The sequence below is a fragment of the Gopherus evgoodei genome, chromosome 5, assembly GCF_007399415.2.
Source record: "Gopherus evgoodei ecotype Sinaloan lineage chromosome 5, rGopEvg1_v1.p, whole genome shotgun sequence".
Lineage (NCBI taxonomy): Eukaryota > Metazoa > Chordata > Testudines > Testudinidae > Gopherus > Gopherus evgoodei.
Window position 1 is genome coordinate 132,944,155 of NC_044326.1, and position 25,553 is coordinate 132,969,707.

A 25,553-nucleotide genomic window follows, 5' to 3' on the forward strand; every position below is an offset into this window, starting at 1 on the left:
TAGTGGGGTGGGGGGGTGAGGAGGGCAATAAAAACTTCTCTCTTATAGGTGTGGCTTCCTTACTCGTTCATTTGTAATTAAGGGGTCAAGTCCTGCATATTCTGTAGAAAGGTGGACTTATACTCTGCAGGAAGGTTCCTAGTTTCTGTAGCACTCTGGTGCAAGAGACTTAATTCTGTGGCAATTCCTTTTACAAAATTGTTTTTAATTAGCTAAATATGGACATTAACAATACACAATTACAGTAACTGCTAGGACAAATGGTCTCAGACATTTTAACCAATATGTCCTGAACTATTCACTATTCAAGATATTGTTAAAAATATCTACCTGTCTACAGCAATTTAGAACTGGGGCAGCTGTACCACTCATACAATATGGGTACGAATTATTCTTCAGCAGGCATACCCAAAGAGCAGAAACATTCGGTTAAAGTGGTTATCTGTTACTATTTGATGTAGCAGTGGATAGCTGGGATAGGGAAAGCTGACTGCTATCTAGTAGTTTGCTGATATGGGAATCTGTTTTCAAACCCCTTCTTGCAAATGTCGAGTCGCCTCAGACCAGCAAGGTGAGAGTCAAGGAGAAATGCAGGCTCTTCCTGACATGAAAAGCATCAGTGCCAAAAATCCCAACTGTCAAAACTTCCCATGTTCTAAGACAATTTCTACAATACATTTGTGCATTGTCAACACGCAAATCTAGCACACTGAAAATTGGGGGCAACATATACTATTTGAATACAAGAACATAAACAAAGGAACTGTGAATGACTGCATTATTCACTTTCAGATTTAATTCAATATAATTTAGCGTTTTAAAATGTAAAGGTATCTCAGAGTTCTAAATCAAAATCTCACAGAAACCAAGGAGCCTTGCTCTTGAATTTAGATCTAGCTTGCTGCTAAATACTAGATTATTTCTTATATTCATATTATAATACATAACCAATCCTCAGTAAGTTTGCACTTCATTAATATATATATTTTAATAGCAACAGTCCTTTAAAGTTGGGGTGCTGTGGAAGTTTAGGCATATTTGTTGCCTATGCTAGGGAAAATAAATTTGCTCTTAATCTAAACCATGTAACTTACAACCTGCTTCTACAGGTTTACATGGGTAAATTTCACTTCACCTCTTGTCTTCCCCCTGAACAAGCCAAAGACAACGGCGTGTCCTTGGTTCTCTCAGATTGGGCTTCAATATCTGCACCATTGTCCAACAAGATTTCGACAACACCAACATGACCAGCTGTTGCAGCCAAAATAAGCGGAGTAAATCCTGAAACAGAAAAAAGAATGTTTGATTATCTCTTCATCTATTTTTAAATCATTAACAACTTTAGTTATAGCAATAAAAAGAGAGTTGGGTCACCATGAATAAAGTCTAAAATAAATGTAAAACTGTACATAGTGCCAGGTTCTAAGCAGGTAATTGTTTTGCTACATTGTAAGATACTGGAGTTCACTCTAAATGGAACCCACGTACACCAATATACTGAGATTCCTACCTTTTTTGTCCCTATGCTCAATGTTAGCTCCTCTCTCTAGCAGCGTTTGTACTAATTCTTCATGGCCACCAGCACATGCAAGTGTCAATGCTGTGTCATGATTACTCTCCGTCTAAAAGAAAAAAATTACACACACTTCAAAACAGCAAAATACATTTTCCTTCATTTTAAAATTCCATGGTCATTACTGCATGAAGATTTAAATGTACCTCCTTTACAAGACAAACCTTTTAAATAACTCTATAGATGTTTTTCTTGTGAAACTAACTATAATCTTCCTCAAATTAAATGTTAAACTTCTGAAGTCAGCTCTTTAAATAGGGATTTAATAAGCACCTTCAAGAATTGAGATATATCAACACGATTAAACTGTTTAATCTTTAAAAGTCATAATGCCAGTCCTGCAATTTACACCCAAAATACAATATGCATTAAAAATTGTTGCCATTTAAGAAATGCATGGATTTTTTTTTTCATTTTTACCCCTCTACAGCAAATCTACAAATAAAAATTCATTCTCATCCTTACAGCTAGTGTTTCTGAAGGAACTACAGCATTAGGCTTTAGCAGCTGGTAAGCCAGCAGAGGGAGCACAAATGAATTGGCAGGATTTATTTCTGGAGCAGTGCTTACATTATTGATAAACACAACAGAAAGATTGTGAAGGGACACATGGGGGCTGAAGTAAGTGTTTGACAATAAGGATAAAGTTGACAGGTAAGTCAATTTTGATTTCTAGTTAATAAGAGAATGGATTAACTAGGCCGAGTGCTTGAAAAATGAAAAAGACAACAACAAATGTTTCTGATTTTGTATTTAAATTTTTGAAATCCAGGCCTATGTAACTTTTTTGGAGGATGGGAGGTCTCCTTGATTTTAAGGCACAGAAAGAGAGGCTTAAGAAGCTTTAAATTGCCCTCCTCCATTTCCGCCAGCAGAGAGTGAAATCTTGGCCCAAATGTCTTTAATTCAGCACAAAAAGTTCCCAAGTTTCCTTATTCATAGGAAGGTAAGAACTCAAAAACTTGACACTTCCCAGAAGTTTGCCATCCACAACTGCTGACATTTTTAGCTTGGCTTAGAACATTATGCTAAACAACTGCAGTCCTAGGAGCAAGGAGAGGTGAAGTAAGCTGTGCTGCCAGACTCAAAGTACTGACACATGGTGAAGACTTTCAGTTCTTCAAATCAACTACTTTTCACTAAAAAAACCAAATCTTTTATTGCAATACTTCTCAAACTCTGGTCCTCAGGAAACATTCTGAGCCCTGCAGTGAGGTTAACGGATCACTCTTATGAGGAAGTCCATCAACTGCTAGAATTACGGAACCACTGCCTTATCAATAACTCCACAGAATGAGCTCACAAATTGCCTTAAATTTTGATCACTGGTAAACTAAGTAGGTTATGGGAGCAGGATTAAAAGATACAAGCAGTTCTTTTAAATTTAAATTTTCCATTCTCTTGCTCTTAAAATTTTCTGATTTTTGTAGAATGCATCCACTGAAATAAATTTGTTAGTCTCTAAGGTGCCACAAGTACTCCTGTTCTTTTTGTCTCCAAATAACCACTTCTATATTTCCTGTTATTTCTAATTATCTACCATCTTGGTATGATGCACTCATTGATTATGACATTACCTGTCAGGCCCATACGATGGAGTGATGTATGTTTCATCAAATCCTCCCAGTGCCTGGTTAAAGAATTATCAACTCATTCAACGGTGTATATGTGCGAAAAAGGAAAAGCTGTGATGTTTGATGCAGTCTTTTACTGAGATTGTGACACGACTTCAGATGAAACATTTTATAAAAGGCAGCAGCTATCTATGTCTTGCTACTTTATTATTATTATTATTATTATTATTTTATTTCTACTCTGACAGCAAATCCTTCTAAGACATTAAAAATCAGTTCCTGGCTGACATGTAGCAGAACAATGTGGTATAGGGCAGAAAGAACTGAAGTTTGGTACCAAGTTCTGTCTTCTGTTACTCAAGCTAGCAAGTACTGGGAATGCCACAGTTAGCACAATATTAGCAATGGATCCGAGGTGATTACGGAGATAAGGTTATGCTGATTTGCACTGACCCTGTCAACCTAGGAGGCAGGCTGATGGGTTGTGGAGAATTATTTTCCTGCTGATTGGCAGAAAGCCAATGAAAAATATCTTGGGGTAAGATTCAAATACCTGTTAGATAATTAAGGATATTTCATCAGAAAATTTATCACTTAATATTGCACAAACAAGAGAAAGTGAAAACTAAATGATCAGTCACCGAACAAAATGCCTGCATTTTTTCCCACCTGTTGCTGTAGCCCAGATGAGAACACATTGCAATTGTCCTATTGGATTATGCAGAATTTTATATTCCACCAAATCATCTAGAACTCAACTAAATATAAATCAGAACTGTTTACTGATGGTGATTCATTCATTATGTAGAAGCAAATCCTTCATCACCACAATTATTCTGCACTCATTTCAGGCTTACCTGTGCATCAATATCTATGGCAGGGTAGATCGGTAGCATGGCTGAAGGAGAAATGATAGGACTTGGAGCTGGCGTCTGAGGTTGGGAGACGGAAGTTGCAATGCTATGGGTAGGAGTGTTTGACATTGCAGATGCTCTTCCACTCACTGCTGTTAAACAGAATGACTACATTTAGTAAAAGTAAAATTTATCCTTCATATCTGCAACATCACAACAAGTGGAAAATGAAATACCAGAAAAATCTTGAATGCTTCTTAATAAATTATTGTATTTTGAAAATATATCACATTTAAACCTCTAATTCATTGGCCTTAACAACTCTGACAACTAAAAAACTAATTAAAGAAACAGATGGTATGAGAAATGTGTGAATGTTAGGTTTGCGGCATTTTCTGAATGCCACCTCTGGAAAAATATAGCACATGTCCTGATCAGACTCTTTATTCAAAGAGGTATATGATTAACTGACTCAAAAATTCCATGTCTTTAAAAGGAGACTGGAGCATATTCAGAGTAACTAGGTACTAAAAAGCTATACAGTATATTTTGGCTAACTATGGGTCCTGGAGGTCATATTCCAATCACAAGGTATTAACGCAAAATAGCAACAATGATAGTGTGGAAGCGCCTGATCAAACAGAATTGATCAACTATAAACAACTATGTTACGTAGGGGGGAAGTTGAACATTTTTATAAAAATCATTTTGCCAATGGTATTGATTAAAAGTTCTGGCAAAGAAAAAAGAAAGCCATCAATAAATACTGGTTTTGCTACATCATATCAAAATGGCATAATTAGGAAAATATGGCATTCAAAATGCTAAAGAACCTATTGCATTCAAGATGTTCCAGTTTCTGGTAAAGCATCCTTTAAAATAATATGTTCTGTGTATATATTTTTAAAGGAATTAATGGATTTTTCTGCTCTCCTTTTTGATGTTAGTGAGGGTCTTTAGAACTTCACTGATTATATAGGAGAGCTATGAAAATGAGGACAGACAAAGTGGTGTCAAATGCGCAAAGTAAAGGATTTGAAAAAAAATTTCAAGTATATTTTTTGAATAATCTTAGGGGTTATTTGTAGCTCCAGTAACTACAAAATTTAGAGAAATGCATTTTTCAGATTGATAGTGTTCCTTTACTACATACTATATATTCCTGCATAGCTACTCTATTGTAACCCCTACTCTTAAAGTTTTTAACGTTTTAAAATTTGTTCTTTGAAGTGTGTTTAATAATTGGGAGAGGTGCCAGATCACCAGCCCTACACACTGAAGTCTTTCATTCAGCAGTAACATCGTGGGCAGCAGCAATGCAACTTTCACCATAGCATCCCACCAACCTGACTGAGCCTCAGTCCAAAGAGGCCAATGTTTAATCTCTGTACTAACTCAATTCTTGGCCTTCTTGCTGAAACTGCCAACAAGGGAGATAGCAAACGTCAATTATGATAGAAACAAATGATAACCACCAACTTATTTCATACAGATCCAATGAACAATCTTACCAGATAATGACTTCTGGTCACTATCAAACCAAGTTTTACTCATGATTTAAGAGGTGTAAGTCTGTGCCAGTCCCAAAGCCATCCAATTATTCATTCTTTAACTTTCACCTAACTAGCTAAAGAATGGCAACTGGCATCTTTAATGAAGAGGAAATCAGTCTCCCATAGTACTTCGTTGCTAAGTTATCACTGGGTATGGAGTCAATTACTGGCACAAGACTTGAATCCAAGATAATCTGGCCCAAAGTTGAGGTGCACAAATTAAAGATAATATCAACAAGAGTTGTGGTTTCAAGGAATTCTAGTTCAGGGAACATTCAAAGGTTTCAGCCCAAGGTATTCACATTCACCAGGAGTCTTTTTTTTAAAACTTAAAAGCAGCTCAGGTTCATTATCCCTGTTATATAAAGGTTTTACCTAAAAAAAGAATAGCTGTGGTTTGATTTAGAACAAAAAAACCCAGGAAATTCAGAGTTAGATCTCTTGCTCCATTTTTTGTTCATTATATCAGAGTAAATGTGGATAAGATACTGAAATTTTTCTAAAAGCCAGCAAAAAACCCAAGAACCCTGAACTCTGAATTTACTGCCTTTTATGGGTTTAAAGAACAGAACTTTTCAAGCAGCTCAAAGTATTTTAATTCCTAAAAAGTTAAAGACGTCTTGGAAAAAGGTTTGATTCCCACCATATCAACATTTTATAAATGAACCATCTTTTCTGTCCAGTGGTACTGGGGGCACATGGTAAAGTTATAAGAGATTGAGTATTCAAGCTGGCTGCAAGATGGTGGGAATCAATGAGAAGTAAGTAATCCACGCACCAGAACCAGAAAGCTTCCAATGCTGAATGTAATACCATTACCATAAAAGTTTTTAAAGGGTCATTAAGAACCATAATTTCCTCTTTAAAACACCAGTTCCAAGTTATGAGATTTTCAAAGACGTAAGAAGTTAGTATTGTGACCCATTACAAAAAAAAGGCATGTTAACTATTACAACCGGGGGGGAAGGGATAGCTCAGTGGTTTGAGCATTGGCCTGCTAAACCCAGGGTTGTGAGTTCAGTCCTTGAGTGGGCCACTTAGGGATCAGGGGCAAAATCAGTACTTGGTCCTGCTACTGAAGGCAGGGGGCTGGACTCAGTGACCTTTCAGGGTCCCTTCCAGTTCTATGAGATATCTCCATATATTCTTTTCTTAACTGATACCACCAAGGTTGTTAGGCCTAAAAATGGACCAATGTGGAGAATTATTATATTCAGTTGTTTCTAACTTAAGCCATGTACCATTTTTCATACTACTGTTGCTGCAGTGAGGAAAAAAATGTAGAAAAACCAACAATCCTCTTCCCACAAGAAACTTTACGATAAGAGTTCATAAATGAACGGTTTATACGCATGCTAACAAAGTACACTATGAATATGCATGTTGGTTTACAATTCTTACATTATTATTTTAAATCTGCTGCAACAATAAACTGAGAAAAATATATGGTTCATATCCGTACAGTATATTTACTAAATGAGACAAAAGGTAAAGATGTGTTAATTTTTAGGTCTAACAATCATGAGGGTGGTATTCCAGGTGCCGGGAAAGCTCCTGATCGGGTTGAAATTGTCATTCAAGTGCATACCCCAAAGGAAACCAACAAAAATCGTTCACCTAAAGTGTTCTAACAAAGACTAAGACGCATTCGATAAACTACAATGTCTTCATACTATCTTCACAGCAGTAACATAAGTACGTGGCCCACTTTACTAAAGTTAAGAAGTATTTTTAAATTAACTATTTTAATGAAGAGTTTTATTAACATCAGGGCACATTCTGTCATCTATCATGAGCAAGCAAAACAAAATGAATTTCCTACCCACGCTGCCTCTTTTTTAAATTTTCTGACTGCGATGTTGTAAAGTACAGATAGATATCTGTTTCAGTGAACATCTACTACTGGATGTTAGGGAAATGAAGTGATTTTCTTTCAAATCACATTGAAATTAGGAACGCTTGGTATACAGATTTGGCTGCAGGACCACAAACACTTCTTTCTCCTGTTGAGATGTAGGTTTAAATTTTCAAAAGCATTAAATCTGATTTTCAAAAGTTAATTTTCAAAGTTACTTAGAAAGTTAGGTTCTTAAATCACTTTTCAAAGCAGCACTTTGATGCTTGACACTATTATTTGCAATGAAGACTGAAGACACTGCAGTATTTCGATTTTTATATTTGATTTTACTGTGTACTGCCATTAGGAGGTCTACTTAACTAATCTTTACATTGGACTCCTTTTCCAGATCTTAGATTTCCTCTGGATTTAAAGGGACATTCCTTACAGTTGACATTTTTTCCCCACAAAAAACACCAAGTTGTACACTTGTAAGATAAGCACTCCAAATATTGCAGGAGAGAAGGAAAAAAGAAAAAAGTTCACAAGTATAAATAAGTTGAGTGATGGATGTGTAAGATAAAAATCTGTTTTAGAGCAATAGGCTCTTACCAAATAGCTCATTTGGAAGGTAAGTCTGACATTTTAAAACCATGTGCTCACATCTGAGAAATGTCAAAGTTTATTTCTTTAACTAGCTAATATATCTGTCCCTCTTGACTTAGGGGATAATACTATGCACTTTTTAAATTTAGCAAGAATGGGGACTCTTTTTGTATCGTAAGAATGATCATACTATTCATTTAGTTTCTTTGAGTTTTTGAATTTTTTTACACGATGCTCAACAGTAGTAATTTTCTTAGCGGTATTCTCATTACTGGACCCACAATGCTGTTCTTGTGCAGTGAATGTCCCTTGCAATGCCAACTTAGAACGGTAGAGACATGCTTTCGTGCTGCACTGCTGTAATTTGAGATGCGAGACTGATAGCCAGATTTTTGTTCTCTTTTTCTCAAATGGATTTAAAAAATTTTTAAGATCTTAATGTGACTAATTTATTTTTTGCATTTCAGGTTTTTTCCAAATATTTTAGCAGAAGAGTCAAGTTTTCTGAATTTAAGATTAAAAAAGATGTTCCTAGAATACATTTTTAATGGATCTGTGCACACAATTACAGTCACAATATGCCGTGAAATAACAACTGGAAGGCATGCTATGACTATGAATTGGCAAATACAATACCACTCCTAAATATTAACAGATCTATCACATGGAGCCTGAGACTCCATAACATATCAATGTTCCTTATTTTACATTTATATTAGTTCTTTTCAGGGGCTTTTTCATGCAGTTTTCCAGCATAAAAGGTAAAACAGATCACATTACATACATTTCTTTTCATGCAGGAAGTCCATACCTTTTAGTCAACGGAACAATAAAAATGTAATTAAGTTGTGTTTACTGTTCCTTTACACAGCAAATCCTAAAAGGATGCCATCAATACATACCAAGAATAATACAGATATCTGAACATTATTTATAATACTGATAGTGTAAATTAAAATCCTTAAGGGAAGTTAAAATGCTATTGCAGTAATTTGCTCCTTCCAATGGGAGTACATACCTCTGGGAGCATTTCTAGAAGTTACAAGAAATCTCAGGATTTTGACATTATATTCCAACCTAGGGTACGTACTGACTGTGTAGCATCTGTCAAATCATTTATCCTTTCCTATGACCCAATTTAGCCATTTGTGAACTGTAAACACAACTTAATGATCTCATAAGAATGTTTTGTGAAGCTTAAATTTATTGTTTGGAAAATGTTTTGAAACCCTTGACTAGAAGTCATGTACAACGTGTTAATTTTCTTCTCTCTTTTCAAAGGTGTTGAAGGCAACCCTCAATATGGAAAACTGCAAGAAATCTCTGAGTGCAGCAAACATCTCCCAGTAGCAGAAGGCAGGGAGAAGGTGTAACAAACTAAAAAGAGGTACTGACAAATTGAAATGCTTGTTTATTAAAAATATACATTTATAGTATTTACATGCTAATGAATTAATAGATTGCATATATAGCTTTAATATTTAAAATATGTATTTATAAGTAAACTGAAATGATTCTTATTCATCAGGATCTGAACTCAAGATTCATCACAACAGCATGAGAGATAATGACATCAACATCTCAAGTGGAAACAGGGAGGTGTCCTTCCTTGCCTTGTCATAAAACTCTTGGAGGATGAACAAGAACCCTGACCTCAGGTGTTAGTAGACAAGTAAAAACTCATTTTCAAATAATTTGATTTTAACATCTGTCATTTTTAAAATCAACTACATATTCTGTTATTTCTAGTCTACTCCTGAGAAATGCTGAAGACTCAACAATTGCCACTGATAGCTGTGGGTACCCCTGATTTTTTTCCATTGTTACCTTAGTTTTAATTTCTCATTAAAAAAAGGGAAAATTTTAGAAGTCATTTCATCAGCTGACTTTATAAAAGTGGTACCATTTTCAGTCGGTTCAAACTTAAGTAATAATGGTGAAAAACTGGTGACTTTCCATTTGATAAGACAAATGTCAAAGACATGGTGAGCTAAATTAATTTCTGGTGTAACTCAAGTGACACCATCCCTGAGTCTTAGTAAGTCAAACATTCCATGGAGAGACACCATGAAGTCTCTAGGATACACAGCAAAGATGTTCTAGTTTGCTGGATATTGTATTGAGCCAAATTAATCTCCAGTATTGTGGCAGCTTGAATTCAGACTTTGAAACTTAAATTGTACAGCATTTTTGAAGTTTACCTATTTGTACTACATTCTCTATTTACAAATAAAAATGGGTTATTTTAACATTAGTGGTTCAGAACTCTGAAATTTAATTTATACAAATTAAGACTAATCCTGAAAACCTTCCACACGTGCAACTCCCACAGACTTCATTGGATATTGCAAACACACAGCTTGTAGAATTGGGACCAACGAATGTGAAAAATATTTGATTCAGATGTAAATTGTAAATAAATCTAACCATTCATAAAAGGAAGTGTTCAGATAGTGCACCCCCAAAATGGAATCATGAATCCTCAATATTTAAATGGAGTTACATGTAATTATATATCATATTTTAAAATGTAAACTAAATTTAAGTTCTATTTAAATTTAGTATATGTAATTACATGTAATTACAGCTTAAAAGTTGTACCCATTTTATCTGACAGATGCCCCAGCTGGTATTAGGTATCCCAGTGAATCCAAATAAGGGAAATCTTCACATCTCCATTTTCTCATCAGGATGGAAGGAGAGAAATCATCTGTTGAGTGTTCAGTTTAACTTTTGCCTACTGATATTTTCAAAAGGCACCCAGGTTTGAAAATGCTGTCCTGAGTATTTAAAAAAAACATTCCCCAAATACTGTTTCTTCACTTCCCTACATGAAAATGCTACTGTAATTTCTGTAATATGTTGGTACAACATAACTTTACTCCTGTAGACTGAAATATCCTAGATTAGCCCCACTGTCATGCTTCTCAAATGGCACATTACAATAATTAGCACCATGTAATTAATATTTTTATTACTAAATCTGTACTTATAATAAAGTTTTAATATACGTTGACCTCCCGCAAGGTAATTTAAAAGATTCAGTGGATACACAGGTTTATGGTAATAAAGGAATAGATTGAAAACTAATATTCCACTGACAAGTTGTATAATTAACAAGAGGAGTAGCAAATGAAATATAATTAGAATGCAAAACATGCTATAAGGAAATCAGCACTGCTAGCCTTCTATACTTCCAGTTGTAGCTAAAACCTATTTTATTCTTACTGTACTGTTTAGTACTCCTTCAAGAAAAATCTTGTGTATATGAAATGTCTTAATACTGGATTATTCTCATAGACAAGTTTTGGAAACATTTAAATTTGTTTGCATAAATAAAGGTAAAGCAATTTTAATCTGTGTATTACTTAACAATACGTATTGGTTTATTTAAAATTTATTCCTACTTATGGCTCAATTCCTAAATAATTTAAGTTTAACTATGGCAGTTCTAATTCTAAAATCAAATGCAGAATGTCTATTCCACATGGTCTTGCTTGGAGTATGTTAGCTGATAGGCCTATTCCAAATATTAAATCTATTTCTGAAAAACAGATACAAACACTGAAGAACAATATTGTCAGGCGGGTTCTCCACATCTGGAAATGGGGCTGTAATAGTACCATAGTTTCAATTGTGGCCAAAGCAGCTATGCAAAATAAGATGGCATTTTGCACCTACAGCATACCAACCTGTCAAACGGGCAGTAGGTAGCAAAACCTCAAATGGGAAGTCAATCCTTTAAACTAAAAATGTTTACTTACGATTACTGAAAATTAACTATTATTCTAAAGCCTTAAGGACAAGGATCAGTATACCAAAATCGTTCATTGTTGTGGTAGTTAGAACCCAAACCAAAAAAAGAAAGAAAAGAAAGTTGATATACCCTCTACTAGCTGTAAGCAAATCATAAATTATACCTGCTCATAACAATATAACCCACCTGCCATGATGTCATCCAGCGTGTCATTGAGGGTCTGAGCAGGGCTGGCTACCATTAACCCTTGCTGAGTTTCTGTCAGAATTCCTTGCCCCAGCCCTGCCAGCTGTGCTTGGCCCAACACTGGCTGTCCAACTATAACACCTTGAAGTTCTGTAAGGTTTGCGATGGACCCTGGAGGTAGGGAACCTGTTGCCAGAGGCAAAGCTTGTGGCATCGCCAGAGGCTGAATAGGTGCAAAGCCCATCTGCATAGCAGGTTGCTGAGGATCATCCTTGAGCAAGATGGGGTCCACCTGCTGTAATCGTGCATAGTCCCCCTCTGAAAGTTGTTCTCCAACCCCAACAGGAGTCAGTAGTCCCAGATGCTGGCAGGACTGCTGTTGCTGCTGCTGCTGCTGCAGCTGAATTCTTTGCGCTTTAACCTCTAGATATTGCTTTTTTAGCTGCTGCTGCGTTTTCAGTTGTAACTCCCGTTCTACTTTCTGCAGTTCCTCCAAAATCTTTTGTTTCTTCTGAATTTGTTCCTCTCTCGTTTTGTTCAATTCCTCAATCTTCTCCTTGGTAAGCTGATCAGCATGTGCCAATTCCAAGGACTGCAGTTGAGCATTTTTTTCTATGGCTTCTTTTATCCTCTGCTCAAGCTCTGTTAACTTGCCCTGAGCCTCTTCTACAATGCTCTCTGGAGACTGATTGGTGATGTAACCCTGTACATCCTGGTTGTTTGCTGGCAAATGGGTGCTGGACTTTTGTTTAGAAGCAGCTGTGTGAAAAAGAAACCCCCTCAGAACCAATGGAAGTGCACATGAATGGCATCCTCATTACAGAGCTACTGTCTGGACATTTAATGGCCAGTTATGCACCAAGGTACTGTACCCATAGAAGGTGAAAATGTACAGTAAGACCTTATGAAAAAAACATATCTTACACATGATAATTATATCAGAGGTTAGCTTGCAAATCTAACAGTGGTTTACTATACATAATGTAGAACAGTTTTGTACATTATTTTTAAGGTATTTGTTCCAACAATAGTTAAATGTCTGAATAGAAAATGATTGCCTCAAGATGTGTGGTATGCAAGTGGCACGATTAGATATACAAAAAAGAAAGGGAAGGAGATACTAGCCCTCGACCTGATATTTTGTGTTTTGAGATGGTATCAAGTCATAAATGCAGGGAAAAAGGCAAGAAACCAAGCCAAACTGTTATTTGATGGGTAGGGTTATTGTTTGTTTTAAATCAGCTTTGTAAATCTGACTTGGTAAATTTAAAAAGGTGCTAATCTAATTAGGAATAATTAATTCCTTCACACTGGGAGTCTAGCTTTATCAGCTTGACATTCAGTACTAGACCCAATATTAAAGCATTAAAATACCAATTAATATGTTCTGATTGGACATCTATTGTGTTTAGGTGTTCCACACAGAAGACATGAATTTGCATATGTTCGACCCAATTCCCTGATCAGGAGAGTGAACAAATTCAGTCTTCACGTAAGAAAGGACCGTGCTCTGTGCAGTCCAACAGATTTATAGTGAACAAGTCCATAGTGATTAAGCCAACCCTGTACCATCTAAATGTTATAAGAAAAAGTGATTAATAGTTCAGAATGGAAGGGAAAATAAAACCCAGTATTTCTAATTGAGGAAGTACCCATTTTCTTCCAGCAGAACTTAAATTGTAAAGTATTACAAGCATATACACAGTATATATTTTATTATACACACACAAACACATGTGAACTACTGGTGGTCCTTGATAGAAAAGAATATTCTGGAGATTCTTTATGTAAAAATGCAGCAAAAATTTTTAGATAACGTGTCCAAAATGGACACCAAATTTACACTGAGTTCAACTACTTTGCAAAGAGGACCCAAGTCACATTTTACAGCACAAAATCAAGAAATTCTGCTTTTAAATATAGTCAAACCTGTACCTAGACTACTATCTTAAGGAGATGTAATTCTAAATCAACTACAATATTACTGATAACTGTGATCAATGACAATTATTTCAAAGTTTTTACTATTAGATACTGGTTGAAAATCTACATTTCACATTAATCTAGCAAAACCACACATTATGTAATTTTTAGAGAGGCAGATTTCTTGAAAAATTCCAATTTAAATAAGTTAGATGGATATTTAGTCTTTAATGTGGGTGAAAACAGTCCTTACAAAAATTAAATTAATTCCCTTGACTGATTCCAGAAATAATTATTGTCTACAGGAACTTGTCAACTAAAATAAAATTGAAAGCAACCCTAAATCTTCTACCTAGACAGGATTTTTTAAAGTAAGCTGCAAAGCTACAACTGACCTTTATTTCTGATGGGAAGGGTTGTGGCGACATTGGCAGGGGGTTTGTCAGGCTCCTGGGGTGGGACGACCATGGGCAGTGCCTGCACTGGTACACGAGGAGCCTAAAACATTGGACACTAATAGATTACATTTCTTTTCTTCCTATATGCTTAATATTTATTGAAGTATAACATCTAGTTAACAAATAGATAGTGTTACAAAAATGGCATGCATAATATATATAAAATACTGTTTAACACCTTTTGAAATGTTGAGTTCAGTGCCACTAGTTGTTAACAGTTCCAGACTATTATTAATATGGGTCCTAAGCACTTCACTTTCCTAGGCCATGTCTACACTAGCAAGCTTACAGTGGCATAGCTATACTGATACAGCCGTGCCATTGTAAGATTGCTCACGTAGCTGTTCTGTGCCAACAGGCGAGAGCTCTCTGTAGACATCATAAACCCACCTAAACAATCAAAAGTAGCTATGTTGGCAGGAAACACTCTCCCGCCAACATAGCACTATGCACACGAGCACTTATGCCGATGAAATTTATGTTGCTCAGGGATCTTTTTACACTCCTGAGTGACATACATTTTGTCAACATAAGGGGTCATGTAGACATGGCCTTAGTATAAACAACAAACATTCTAACAATTTAAACATCATGAACATGGTAGCCCATAATAAATCTGCAGTGCAAATTTAAGCCACAGTTGGCTGCAAATGAAGGTTAAAAGAGCACTTCTTACTGAAGTGTTTTGGATTGTTGAGATTTTCTTCCTTGTTTCTTCAGTAAAATTGAAAGATTGAGAGGAAAAAGGCAAAGAATTACACAGTAATGCTACCAAAGGATTTTCAGTTTGCACTTCAAATTGTGGAATCTTTTCAAAAAAAAGTCCATATAGTAGCCTACAAAATGTGCTAAATCTATTTCCAGATATTTTTCATAATTTATTTAGTGCATATTTTAGTACCTTCACTTTCAACAAACTAAGTATGAACACACACAAAAATGAAATCACACCCTTTATTAGCTCTTGCATCTTACCCTATTTAAATCATGGGATGGTGGGGTCAGCTGGGTGGCATCAGGTGCAGGAGCAGAAAGCAAGTTATTTGGATAATCCAGCAGGTAGCAAACCACACTAGTATGACCACCTTTAGCTGCCTCTATCAACATAGTTGAACCATCCTAAAGAGAAAAAAGAGGAGCGCACTACTTTAGAAAGTCAAGTGTCTGAGAAACATTAAATTATTTTGTTAGCTTAGAGAGAGATCTCTACATCATATATTGAAAAGGCATGTTGACAGGCTCACTGATAATTTAGTGCGTTTTTAACCATTTTTAAGACACAATTAAACATTTTTACAAGAGTATCTTAAAACACAAAGGCATTAACATTCTCAAACTATGAGAATTACACAGCAAATTCAGTCCAATTTCTTGATGCAAGAATTCACGACATCCTGTGGATAATACACTCACTCTCCCTCAAACAGTGCTCTACACTTAGGGCTTGCCTTCACTACCATGCTAAATCAGAGCTGCTGCACCGATTCAGCAGCGCCGATTTATGTCTGGTGAAGATACATTGCGTCGATGGGAGAGTGCTCGCCTGTCGACATAACGACTCCACCTCAACAAGAGGCGGAAGTAGGTCAGCGGGAGAGCGTCTAAGTTGATGTAAGTTACGTTGCTCAAGGGAGTGGTTTTTTCACATCACTGAGAGACATAACTAACATCAACTTAGATGGCAGTGTAGATAAGCCCTTAGTGGCAAGGGTTCTCTTGGATGATAAGGATTTCATTTAGCACTATCAGAATTTTTAATTCTGAGAATGATTGCTATAAACTTTCATTACATGTACGTCAATTTATTTCGTCAGCCCCTACACTTATTTCAAACAGTAACTAGAAGATTAGTTCAGAAGACCAGGAGAAAATACACATGCTAAAAATACTTACTTTCAGTCGGTGTGTAGGATCAGCTCCATGAGCTAGCAGTAATTCCACAACTGCCAAGTGACCTCCAGCACAGGCCAGTGACAATACTGTATGATCATTGTTAGCTGTGGTCCTATTCACATTTGCTCCTTCAGTGCAGGAAGGGGAAGAAAGAAGGATGGTGGGGGAAGAAATCACTTCTTAAAAAGATGAACTGAAGCACTTGTCTTTCACCCATTCCTGTTCTGGAATCAATACTTAATTCCACATATATTAGACTAATATGAAACAGCAGCTTTAAAAATAATTAAATGCATAAAATCAACTTCAAACCTATTTGATGGCCAGAAATGTTAGAAGAGATGCACTGACTGTTACATAATAATATAGTACTGTAGTCAGCAAATTTGATAATATGAAATTATAATCGTTAACATAAAAGTCTCATCAGCTACATAATGGATACAAAAATGTTACTTTTACTAAATAATACAGGGAATATTAACATTCCCAACCAAGAAGGTTAATATGTCTATATTATATGCATGGACCTAATGTGATTGTGTATGCGATGCTGTTATTCAAGATCTGTCAGCAATTTTGTTGTCAAAGTGCCTCACTTTATGACTGACATGCTGCAGAAGCCCTTCCTAGTCACTGGCAAGCAGTGATTAATTCCAGCTGTGCTTTCCCCCATTCACATATGCGAAGGGATGACAATGGGGCAGGATTAGGGACAGTAGGCCGGTCAGGTTCCACACGCGGAGGAGAGGAAACTTGTAACTGTAGCTGCTTGGGAGATGGAAGTGGGGTTACTAAGGAGCAAGAATGACCACACATACTATTGCTAAAATCAGACTCCTAAATCAATATTTAGGCACCTGATTTGTAAAAGCATTGAGCACCCATTAGCTTCCACTATCTTCAATGCAAATAACACACTAAGGCCTAAAAAAGGAGTTTAATTTTCAGTGTTCCTAAGCCGTACCGTAGCTCCCAATGAACTTAATGGGAACTGCAGGTGACTGGCACTGTTTAGGGATCAGGTGCCTCACTAGGTTGCCAAGTTTGGAAGTCCTAGTCTCCATAGCCTAATGGTTTAAATATTCTAACTCAAGGTAGAGTGATTAAAATAACTTGAATGTAATTGGAAGCAAGTCCTATAATCATTCCATGTTCTTGTAAGAAACATTGTCAGTTTTATATACAATATGTCAATTGCATGGACAATTAGGAGGATCAAATATCTTCTATTTAATAAAAAAATACATCAAACATATGAGCAGCAACTCAATATCAGTAAATCACAACATACAGTGAAGTTTTCATGTACTGCCTGCGTTGCAAAAAGGGGCATGGTTAAGATAAATGATGTCCAGAACCATAATTACATTATAAATAAAATTAAGCATAAAAAAGTTATCCTAGTGCTAGGTACTATATTTAAATTACTGGAAATCTATATAGAATATACATTACATACACTGTTGTCTTCAAGTCATAATTCTTATAAAAGCATAAAAGAAACTTCATGAACTCACCTTTGCTAATCAAGAACTGAACCGTGCAAACATGACCTGCTCTTGCAGCTTTCATTAAAGGAGTTCTTCCACCTTCTGATTCATGTTCCTAGACAAAATATGAAAACAAGCTTACAAGATCATAGACGGGCAAGTTTCTAAAGGGATCTAAATCCAGCCTGCAGTTTTTCAACTGAAATAATATTATGGTCACAAATGACTACATTTTGATGTTTAATAACCCAATAATATTCACAAACCAACTGACTTAACTTGATGACATCTGTAGAACAGGGATAATACCAACCCACCTTTGTAAAGAGCTCTGAGATCCTCGGATGAGAAGTGTAAGTGTGAAGTATTAAAACGTTCAGATTGTAAATTCCATTTTAAATTTTTTGGAGCTTTTTTTAAGAAACGCATTTCCTTATTAATAAGCTTAACAGTTAACTTCATTTTATGTGGAATTATTATAATGCTATACAGGCATTCTCAACAGACGCTGAACACGGACAATGTCTCTGTTTACCTCAATCATCTTTATTCCATTACCTAAATACAGTTTAATAGTTGCAATTGAAGGGGGGAAAAAAATAAGGTTTTTCACTTCTAGCATAACAGAACCAGCTGTTTTCTGGTATTAACCAGAATGTGGAGTGGATCATTTCTGCATTTTCATTTGAAATGCTTCATATAAATGGACACGGCAGCAGTATTTTTCTGGGGTTGGAACAGTTTTGGAAGCCAGCCAAGGTAAGTCAGACTAAAGCAGTGGTCTCCAACCTTTCTATGTACAAGATCACTTTTTGAATTTAAGATCAACCCAGGATCTACGCCGCCCCGCTCACTCCATTCCCTCTTCCCTGTCACTCACTCTCCCCCACCTGCACTCACTTTCACCGGGCTGGGGCAGGGCATTGGGATGTGGGAGGGGGTGCAAGCTCTGGAAGGCAGTTTGGGTGCAGGGGTCATATGGTCACACCTCACCTAATCTCATACAATTCACTGGACATTTCATGAGTTTTACTTTTTATTAGTGTCATTTGTGGTTTATAGATCCAAAATCCTTCAGAGACTGTCACAAACAGTGTAACATTCTCAACTGTGGGGTGTGCATTGGCTAAACCTGGGACAGGGTGTTGGGGTGCAGGAGAGGGTGAGGGGTGTGGGCTCTGGGAGGGAGTTTGGTGCAGAAGGGGGCTCTGGGCTGGGGCACAGTGTTGGGGTGCAGGAGGGAGTGAGGCGTGCAGGCTCTGGAAGATAGTCTGGTGCAGGAGGGGGCTCCAGGCTGGGGCAGAGGATTGAGGTGTGGGAGGGGATGAGAGGTGCAGGCTCTGGCCAGGAGACACTTACCACCAATGGCTCCCGGCCGGTGGCGCTCCAGGGCTCAGGCAGACAGGCTGCCTGCCTGCTGTGGCCCCACGCCACTCCCGGAAGAGCGGCTGGCTGCTGGCATGTCTCTGCGGCCCCTGGGGGCAAGAGAGGCAGCAGGTTTCTGTGCGCTGCTTGTGCCTGCAAACACCACCCCTGCAACTCCTGTTGGCCGGTTCCCAGCCAATGGGAGCTGCGGCGACAATGCTGGGTCAGTGCGCAGATCCACCTCCCTGCCCCCCTCCCAGGGACCACAGAGACATGCTAGTAGCCATCTGCTTCCGGGAGCGGCATGGGGCCACAGCAAGCAGGTAGCCTGCCCAAGCCCTGATTGACTGGCAAAGGCTCCAGGATCAGCCAGTCAATCACAATCAACAGGTTGGTGATCACTGGACTAAAGCATTTTGAGAGCTGCTTTTAGATAATGAAATAATCATTTTACATCGAACTGGGAAGAACCACAAATTCCTATGTGGTTAACAAGCTACACAAAACTGCATTTAGAGAACATATTTAAAGTAAAATAAAGAAAAGGAGAATTGAAAAACCAAGTTTTCAGCAATTAACATGGGTTTAACAACCAGTGCTCACTATATTTTTTATTTCTGATTTATAATGATCATCTAAAAGTTAATTCCTTACCAAATCTGCACCTGCCTGAAGTAAGACATCTGCTACATCAGTATGGCCATTTTCACATGCATATGTCAGTGCTGTGTCACCCGTTGCTGTTGTTGCATGCACATTAGCCCCTGAAAAGCAGTAGTAATGAACATGTAAGCTTTAAAACAATAGTTTAAAAATATCCAATTATCTCTATGTTCCTTAACAAAACAGATTGTAAAGCTCTAACATTTTCTTCATCATTCAATAAAAAAGATGATGTTAACAATATTCCTTTAAAGATTTTAATCAGCAATACTCTGGAATGAGTCACTAAAGATACAAGTCCCCTCAGAATTGAAGTTTGAACTACCTATTACTCTCCAGTGGTAAACATATATCCAAAATATTAAACAGTCTAGAAGAGTTACATAAATCACTACAGAGTATCTACAGAGTCTAACGTCATAATGCTGCTAATGAAGATTTATCAACATGGGCACAGCTACCCTATTCAAGTAAACAAACTTGTAGCACCCAACTAAGCAGAACAAAAAATGACTCCATACCTGCAGCTAATAAATATTTAACTAGCTCCAAATGACCCTCTTGAGCAGCTTCCATTAGAGGTGTGGAACATCCAAGCTCTATATCAGCTCCTGCCTTAATAAGAAAATCAGCAACCTCCAGAAAACCTCCACAGCAAGCTAAAGTTAGGGCAGTTTCCTGAGTCTCTTCAGTCTGAGCATTGATGTTTGCTCCTTCCAAAACAAGAAACAAACCCCACCACCACCAAGATCAAGTTAGTTATTGAAACAAATATTAAAAAGCTAATTTCTTTAATGAAAGACATGTAAAATGTAAAGCTGATTTGACTACTCTGTTTCAAAGAAAATTCCGGAAGTAATTTGAGACCCACATAAATATAACTGTCTCTGACTAGCAGAGATTGCTCATGTGATCTCAGCGAGCACTCTTTTTTCTGTAAGATTCCAGAGGCATATTCTCCAAGTGGATCTATGCAGAGGCCAACTTGGAGCACCTAAATTACATATATTGGTTAATTAGTATATAATGCTCTTCTGAAAGATACATTTTCAGATTACCAGTTGCTCATTTACTTCTCACTGATTAATCTGAATTTATTTAAGAATTTTTTTTTTGTTAAAAGGTCAGGATGTTGCATCTGGGAGAAAGACTATTTGAATAGGAAAAAAAATGAAAAAAATAGTGCTGTAACTAGTTTTTTAAATTATACATTGACATTCATATGTCTAGATGCCCAGATAGTATTTTCAAATCTACTGAGTAGACACACTGTTGTAGTTACCTTGACCTAACAATAATGCCACCATCTCTTCATGACCTTCTCTGGCTGCTTCCATCAGTGGTGTATATCCTTCATCATTTACCTCCTCCAAGTTAGCCCCACGTTCAATTAATAATGCTGCCAGCTCTACATGTCCACCACAGGCTGCCAACGTTAATGGAGACTCAAAAGAGTCAGCAGGCATGTTCACTTGAGCACCACTGTCAAGAAGTAACCTAGCAACTTCCACATGGCCATCCTAAGAATGCAAAAAACGCAAGATGAACAAAGCACAAACACAGGCAACACAGGCTTTGCCCTGACAACTAGAACTTGGCTTAAAGATCATACTTCAGTTTATGTATATTCCAGTCAGACCCAATGCATTTTATGGTTGGGATTTACAACAGAGTCTAAGGAAACTAGGTGCACAAATCCCACTGAATTTCAATGGTCTTCTAACATCCTTAGACATTTTTGAAAATCCAAATAGCTAAAACAGATGAAGGGAGTTAAGACTCCCATTAACATCAACAGGAACGAAATCAACCCTGAAGTATTTTCAAGCATATTCAAAGCCTCAAATGTAAAGATATTGCTACATTATGTAGGCCACCCAAAAGTTAAGCGCGTGGTTCACAAATTAGAGAACTTAATACAGGATATGCATGTGGTCTACTATGTACAGAACTGGAAAGAAAATTGAAGAACTGGAAAGGACTGTATGCCTTTGGAAATCCATTACTTGTCACAGATGCCTTTTTGGCTTTATCTTAATTTATAGGCTGGAGTCTTGACAGATATTAGCTGCCTTAGTTGTTGTAAATCATTCAGGAAAACCATACATAGCACTTCCCATTTAGAAATGGGTATAACACCTTTCAATGAGTGAACCTTTAGCAGGACGGTTATCAAATTTTTGCTTAGCCAGACAGCATATTTTGACTGTTTGTAAGTTTCTTGCTATACAATAAACTTATCTAAGAACAATCTTTTCTCTCAAAATATCCTGATTATTTCAGCTTTTACTTTTTTGGGGTCTATTACCCATTTTATTATTTTTATTTGTATGTAAATCACACAGTAAGCATCCATCCAATTGCTCTGGCTTCTCAATATTAGCATTAGCATCAGTATCTCAAAACCAAAAATGGATTGCCTACATCCTTCAAGCCTTTAAGAATTTAATTAAAAAATCTGAGCACACACTCCTCAATTCAATCATTTGCAAAACTGCTTAAGTAGATATAATCCCGCCCAGGTCTGTAGTCTTTACAGTTATTTCGGGAAAGGGAAGACTAAACTAAGACTTCAATGAGGATTAGGGGCATCATTTTACAATCATCTTCAGACTGACAGATTTATAATATGAAAGGATTTCTTACATCAAGCGCACACATTATTTACAACACTTTCCATCCCCACTTTACATGCTAGCTGCTTTCCAATAAACAAGATCAGTTCCTGTCCAAGAAGTTCACAATCTAAGGATGAACAGAGACTAGGCAGAGATGGAAAACACATACATTATGTTAAAAAAGAGGGTAGGGGGAGTATTTAAAGTACATTCATAGTAAAACTGGGTCTCTGAAAGGGACATAACAGTAGAGAGGAGTAAGGCTCTTGAGAATGAGTTCAGGAAAATTCCCTTTGCAGAAGGGCAGTCTAGAAAAGGCACGGAGATGTTTATGTCAGAAACTAACAAAACCATTCAGCACAGCAGAGGAGGCTAGCGGGTTGGGGCATGCGATGTTAAGAGAAGCGAGACTGGGATGACTATATAAGCTGGGATGACTATATAAAGCTTAGTTAGTTATACTGAGTTTTCAAGAAGATAAGAAGCTTGAATTTGATGTAACAGAGGAGGAGCTAGTGGACAAATTCAAAGAGGTAAGTAACTATCATCATCAGAATGGGCAAGGAAATTAACTTTGCTACCACACTAGATGCTGAAGTTTAAGCTTATTCTTTCTCTGCTTTGATTCTGTTCTTCATTTGCATGTGAGCAACACAATGAAACTGAAAAAAAATTATTAGAAATTGTCAGTTTCTCTGTTTAAGAGGGAATGGAGAGTCATGATACAGCACAAAAAAGAAAACAGCTATAATTTAGGGAAAAGGGAGGGGAAAAATAGTCTCAAGCAATTGCTTCCTTCTTACTATTTAGCAGGAAACCTTGATACAACATTCTAATAACTCCTTCCATGTACAGAGTTATTATGCGTATCTGCCCACACCTATCACTCTACTACGGGACTAAATTCCTGCAGCTTACACATCATTAGACTTGGGATAGGTGATGTCCATGTTGAAGATTACAAACTGAATCTTTGGTGTTGCAACTGGATAACTAAATGGAAAGATTTTGAAAGAGACCCAGATTTGTTGGAACTAAACCTGTCTGGATAGCTACTCTAAATTTAATCAAAAGTGAAAGGATTCAAATAAATCCATCAATATCTTACATGGTGAATGGGACACATAACAAATATTATTATTAATACGAATTATATGCTGACAAACAGATTCCCTGAACTGTCATGCCAGAGACGCAAGTCTCCAGACTCCAACATGGACAAAGATGAAGCTTGAGGGAAAGAACGGTAATCTTCTCTTGGATAGAGGCAGCTGAACAATTAATAGTGAACTGTATGGGTCATAAGTCAACAAACCACAACCACAGGAACTGAATACTAGGGGTATGTTTACACTACAGGATTATTCCAATTTTACATAAACTGGTTATGTAAACAGATTGTATAAAGTTGAGTGCATGCAGCCACACAAAGCACAATAATTCGGTGGTGTGCATCCATGTACTGAGGCTAGCGTCGATTTCTGGAGCATTGCACTGTGGGTAGCTATCCCGTAGCTATCTCATAGTTCCCGCAGTCTCCCCCGCCCATTGGAATTCTGGGTTGAGATCCCAATGCACGATGGTGCAAAAACAGTGTCGCGGGGGATTCTGGGTAAATGTCGTCACTCCGTGAAAGCAACGGCAGACAATCATTTCGCGCCCTTTTTCCCTGGATTGCCCTGGCAGACGCCATGGCATGGCAACCATGGAGCCTGTTTTTCCTTTTGTCACTGTCACCGTGAATAACCTGGAGTCACTCTCATTTTTACCCAGGCGCCCCCGGCCGACCTCACCTGAAGCCAGCCAGCAGCACTCATGGGATGACGACGATGATGGCTACCAGTCCTACTGCACTGTACCATCTGCCACCGGGGAAGGGAGGGGAGAGGATGCTGCTGTTCACTGCTGCAGCATCGCGTCTACCAGCAGCATGCAGTAGACATACAGTGACATTGAAAAAAGTCAAGAAACAATTTTTTTTCCCTTTTCTTTCACGGGGTGGGAGGGGGAGTAACTTGACGAGATATACCCTGAACCACCCTGGACAATGTGTTTGACCTTACAGGCATTGGGAGCTCAGCCAAGAATGCAAATACTTTTTGGAGACTGCGGGGACTGTGGGATAGCTGGAGTCCTCAGTCCCTCCTCCCTTCCTCCATGAGCGTCCATTTGATTCTTTGGCTTTCTGTTAAGCTTATCACACAGCACTGTGCTGTGGACTCTGTATCATAGCCTGGAGATTTTTTTCAAACGCTTTGGCATTTCGTCTTCTGTAATGGAGCTCTGATAGAACAGATTTGTCTCCCCATACAGCGATCAGATCCAGTATCTCCCGTACAGTCCATGCTGGAGCTCTTTTTGGATTTGGGACTGCATCACCTCTCGTGCTGATCAGAGCTCCATGCTGGGCAAACAGGAAATGCAATTCAAAAGTTCACATGGCTTTTCCTGTCTACCTGGCCAGTGCATCCGAGTTCAGATTGCTTTCCAGAGTGGTAACAGTGGTGCACTGTGGGATACCGCCAGAGGCCAATACCATCGATTTGCGGCCACACTAACCCTAATCCGATATGGTAATACCAATTTCAGCACTACTCCTCTCGTTGGGGAGGAGTACAGAAACCAGTTTAAAGAACCCTTTATATCGATATAAAGGGCCTCGTTGTGCGGACGGGTGCAGCGTTAAATCGGTTTAACGCTGCTAAAATCGGTACAAACGTGTAATGTAAACCAGGCCTAGGTTAGACCAAGCCTGTGTATGATATGACTTTCATTGCTATCCCTTGGATGATGGACGATTGTAGTTGTTGCCAAAAAAGTTGACAAAAATAAAACACAGCGTAAAACGGATGATCACCCACATCTCATTTATATTTTTAACCAAACTAACTTTGAAGGGCTGTAGTCGCCTATGAGATCTCACCTACTATCACTGTCATGACAGATTATTTTTAAATGACTATAGAGTCATGTGATCTAGAGCAAGAATTTTTGTAAAAGAGGAACACATGGAAAACGGAAGGTCTACACATGGCAAGTTTTGTTTTATTTTTTCAAACAAGCTTCTCTGAACTGCAGCAGCATGTGCTGAATGCCTTCAGTAACCAAGCAAAGATAAGCATTTAGCATATAAGTTTAACATGAAAGAATATGTATATTTTAAATTTATCTGTTAAATGCACCTTTTAATGTGACCACTG

The 25,553-nt window shown here is 37.6% G+C and overlaps 1 protein-coding gene across 9 annotated transcripts in view; it reads right to left on the reverse strand.

Moving 5' to 3' along the window:
- ANKRD17 (ankyrin repeat domain 17) overlaps positions 1-25,553 on the reverse strand; it is a 118,100-nt gene that overhangs the window by 33,284 nt on the left and 59,263 nt on the right. For 8 of the 9 annotated variants that reach the window (XR_004000722.1, XR_004000723.1, XR_004000721.1 and 5 more), the window contains 11 exons: positions 21,018-21,255; positions 20,257-20,448; positions 19,727-19,836; positions 17,735-17,822; positions 16,215-16,342; positions 15,297-15,440; positions 14,259-14,361; positions 11,941-12,699; positions 4,005-4,153; positions 1,511-1,622; positions 1,136-1,281 (listed from right to left, as the gene is read on the reverse strand). Coding sequence is in view for 6 of the 9 variants with exons in the window: in XM_030565208.1 (XP_030421068.1) it covers positions 1,136-1,281; positions 1,511-1,622; positions 4,005-4,153; positions 11,941-12,699; positions 14,259-14,361; positions 15,297-15,440; positions 16,215-16,342; positions 17,735-17,822; positions 19,727-19,836; positions 20,257-20,448; positions 21,018-21,255 (2,169 nt within the window). In the remaining 3 variants the exon portion in view is untranslated. The remainder of the gene's footprint in view (positions 1-1,135; positions 1,282-1,510; positions 1,623-4,004; positions 4,154-11,940; positions 12,700-14,258; positions 14,362-15,296; positions 15,441-16,214; positions 16,343-17,734; positions 17,823-19,726; positions 19,837-20,256; positions 20,449-21,017; positions 21,256-25,553) is intronic. The other variant, XM_030565205.1, reaches the window with a different exon arrangement.